This window comes from Aphanomyces invadans, assembly GCF_000520115.1.
Source record: "Aphanomyces invadans strain NJM9701 unplaced genomic scaffold supercont1.32, whole genome shotgun sequence".
Lineage (NCBI taxonomy): Eukaryota > Oomycota > Saprolegniomycetes > Saprolegniales > Verrucalvaceae > Aphanomyces > Aphanomyces invadans.
The window spans coordinates 793-4,586 of NW_008580177.1; the positions used below are offsets into that span (position 1 = coordinate 793).

Here is a 3,794-nt window from a genome sequence, read left to right on the forward strand (position 1 = left end):
GTTGCGCATTTCAAGAAGCTTGTTTAAGACCTGCGCGAGAAGACGTGAGGGATCAAGGCGACATCAGGGGGAGAATGTAGTGACCAAATGGGGTTGATTAATGATGTCGCGATGTCGAGTGTGCGTGGTCGGTTTGAGAAGGCCGCTAGCCGCACCCGCGACACCCCCACGATGGGCGCATAGGCCATCAATGTCTCAACGTCGAGAAGTTCCTTCTGCACTTGGCTGCTCTACATTTGAGCATGAGTATTGCATAGTGATCTTAGTTAGTACATTATGGCGATGCCAATCGAAACACTTCCAATTATTCCTCTTCGTTAATATCATCTGCCCTACAAGGAAGCAGTTCGAGTGCAGTTTGTGTACAGCGCAGGAACTGATTGTACCGCTTCGTGTTTTCGAGGTTCACAGAGTCCGGGATGCGGTTGAATTGGATTTGTCAAGTGCAGAAATTTACACAGGATTGGTGGGACGTGCACGGTGGCGCAGCGTCATGGGGTCGGCGACGCACCTTTACAACATCAACCGGGCTAGCATTTTGCCAGAACCCCACGAGCAGCTGGTATACACTCACGGGGATGACGGACTCGAAAGCGTCGAGTATTCTCGGGTGAAAGAGCATGACAGAGCGTGGGAGGTCGAGATCGGCCGGGGAATATTACATGCATGCAACGATCTCTTTTGTGCATTTCGTGCATGCTATGGTCGACGAAGCTGACGCGCCCATGCCAGCGAGGGCAACACATTTCATGCCAAGTTGCGACTGACTGTGAAGCTAGCTTCACACGTATTCGTGTGATGGGTAGCATACTGAAGAACCAACCGAAAATCTTCTCCATCAAAGTCCGAACGGCCGGCGATTACTGGTTGGTGCCTGTGTGCACGCGATTCGAGTTCGACGCGTTGTTCAGCTTGCATCGATGAATGCTGGCGCATGCCGCACGTGTATCGATCCGATGGCGGCCGAGACAGCGAAACGATGCCTGGATCATTCGTGGTGGAAGATTATGGCAACAACGCCAGTGACATGGAGTGCTCTTGCAAATGGACGTGGTCGTAACCCCAACAGGCTGCGAGCGGTAGGACAGAGATAATCTAGCCCGGATATGTTCATGTACAACGCAACACAGTCACCTCACTCACACACCTCTAATCTAACGTTAGCTGAGCATCAAGAATCTCTCGGCACAGGTTGGGAGGTTCAAGTGGGGGGCGCGTACGTTCATTCGATCGCATCGCCAGGACAAAATTGTCGTTGGGTGCATTGGGCAGGCCGAACATGTATTGGAGAGAACAGGTGCCACAAGATGTGCAAGGGTCGTCAAGAAATGTATTCCAGCTCGTTTTGAGAGTTGGTGCCCAGCCTCACGCCGCGGTCATGCCATCCATCATCTCGTTGAACTGTGTGGGGTGACGCCCAGCCAGCGACTGCTTACCCTGGATGCACAGTCGCTCTTGCGTCCGTTCTAAATCGCTTTGGCGCGCCGATACCGCACGACGTCGAGCACTGCAACGGCCGCAACGGTCAGCCCGGCAACCGCAGCGCTGGAGATCGCGTCGACATCGAGGCCAGAGGTAGCATATACCGTTTGAACACTAGTTTTTAATCGAGTCTGTCGGGACTTGACTGCCCTGTACGTCCGAAGGAAGAATTGCATCACCCCCATTGCTTCCTCCATCCCCAGTTGCGTTGATGGAAGTCGGATAGGTCAATTTCGTAGCCCACGTGATGTTGGTAGGCGTGGTCGGGAATGCAATGTCGCTTCTGTTGGTCGCGCGATTCCAGCGGTGTGGTTAGTCCCACAAGCAAACACGGACCCTTCTTTGTAGAGGCCCTGCTACAGCGGCCGTATTGGCCGTCGGGAGGGGCGCCATTGAGAGGAAGACAGTGGTGGTTGGTGCAGTCGTTGTCGGGACTGTTGTGGTTGGTGCAAGTGAAGTCCCTTGGGTGTTCATGGGGGATGTTGTGGTGTCATGGTCGTTACAGGGAAAGCGGTGGTAGGAGGAGCGAGTGAGGGGACCGTTGTAGGTGGTGGTTGGGGGGGGACTGGGTAGGTGCAGTGGGGGATGGTGTGGTAGGCACAGCGGGTGCAGAAGTTGCTGGAGGGCGAGCGATCGGGGTATCAGTTGGTGCGTTTTCAGGACCGCCGCCAAACTTCCATTCACCGCTGGGGTGAGCCAGGCCATAGTACCTCTCGAATCCGCTTTTGCCCAGGTTGTCATGGAACATAAAGTAATAGGTTGCGACTCCAGTTGACTGGTGCCAGCCCTTGACATCGTTGTAGAGCTTTTCAGATATGGCAGGATCTGCGAGATGGCCAAGGAAGGAGCCCCCTTGCGTGGGCCACCCGACTTCAGTTATGCGGGCTTTGCCCCCAAACTTGGACACGATCGCTTGCCACCGCTGCTTGAAATCCTGAAATGGGTCTGTCTTAGAGTTGGAGCCCTCACTGAAAAATGGATGGATGTTGGCGCCGACGACGTCTACTTGGTCGGCGAGCCACGGATTCGCTAGCAAATCGCCGTCGGTTTGCGCAATGCCGATGGGGACGTGAACTCCCGCGGCGGCGAGCTTCGATTTGGCGTCTTGTACGACGGACGCGAGCCTGTTGGCGCTCCACCCCTGGTGCAGCTCTTCGTTCCCGATAAAGATGACTTGGACCGCATCCGGGTTGGCTTTGGCACCGGCAATTGCAGCATCCAAATCGCTTTGGTACCGATTACCGAGGAGCCAGACGCCCGCGGCGATCTTTAAACCTGCATTGGCGGCGGCTGTGATTGCGTTCTGCCCACCCACCGCCGTCTGAAAGGTGCGGACGGACGCAAAGCGCTCGCGAATCGTGTGGAAATTCGTCGCCATGTTGGCCGCGTCGTACGCGTCGTAGCACACGCCAAACTCGTCAGCGGCGACGCGGACCACACAGAGCGCGACGACCACAACCAACTGGAGCAGTCCGTGAAGGAGCGATCGGTCCATCTTCCTCGCGCGTGTGCTGTCGATCGTGTCAATTCAATTGTGAGTGGCGATCCCCCGATGCCATTCCAGACCACCACGCAAGGACGACGCGAACGTTCCCAGAAGCCACGCGGAACGTCATCTTGGTTGCGTGTCAACCGAAGGGAATGTAGTTTTCCGATTTAACGTTTCCGTTAAAGGTAGACATGGTGTCAGGACAAACTCATGCGAGGGCCCCGCGCTGGAGGTTGCGCTGGCCCTCGAGGCCCCCCCCGGCCCACCACAGCTAGACCCCACTAGTCTCGACGGTCCAGCGGCGTGCACATGACACGATTTGGGTCTCGCTGGGGTCACGTCGTTGCTACGCGAAGACATAATGAAGGGAGCTTCTGCTCCAGTATCGCGTATCTTGGACTCTGTCGACGTCGTCGTCTTGGTCATGGCATGTCTCATCGAAGAACAGCCACATGACGTGAGAGTCGAACGTGCCGAGTGTGGTCGCATGATTTACCACGACAACGGCTACACCTGTCGGCGGCGCGCATGGCCGGGATAGGATTAAAGAGAAGATGTAGGTCCAACGCGTTGACCCGCACGAAAGCAGCCCGAATTACACACTGGCACCGATGTGCGAAAGAGCGTTCGTGATCTCGCTGGAACTCACATGCATACGGCGCGACGAGTACATAGCGGTGGCAAGCCGATCGAATCCACCGATGCAAGTCGCAATGTACGAATTGGGACATGTGCCCTTCTTGTTGCAAGGCACCGCGTTCTCACCGCCTTTCCGCGCTCGATGTGCAAAGGGACGACAGCGAACGTCGGCCTTGACAAACCT

At 55.9% G+C, this 3,794-nt stretch overlaps 2 protein-coding genes across 2 annotated transcripts in view; one reads left to right on the plus strand and one right to left on the minus strand.

The window, feature by feature from the left end:
* H310_11466 (hypothetical protein) overlaps positions 1 to 183 on the plus strand; it is a gene marked incomplete at both ends in the record, with an annotated part of 810 nt that extends 627 nt beyond the window's left edge. The window contains one exon of the mRNA XM_008878160.1: positions 81 to 183. Within this exon, the coding sequence (XP_008876382.1) occupies positions 81 to 183 (103 nt within the window). The remainder of the gene's footprint in view (positions 1 to 80) is intronic.
* Positions 184 to 1,562: 1,379 nt separating this feature from the next.
* H310_11467 (hypothetical protein) lies at positions 1,563 to 3,003 on the minus strand. The gene has a single exon (XM_008878161.1). It carries the CDS (start codon positions 2,975 to 2,977, stop codon positions 1,982 to 1,984), a length of 996 nt encoding a protein of 331 aa, XP_008876383.1. The 5' UTR covers positions 2,978 to 3,003; the 3' UTR covers positions 1,563 to 1,981.
* Between the last annotated feature and the right edge of the window lie 791 nt (positions 3,004 to 3,794).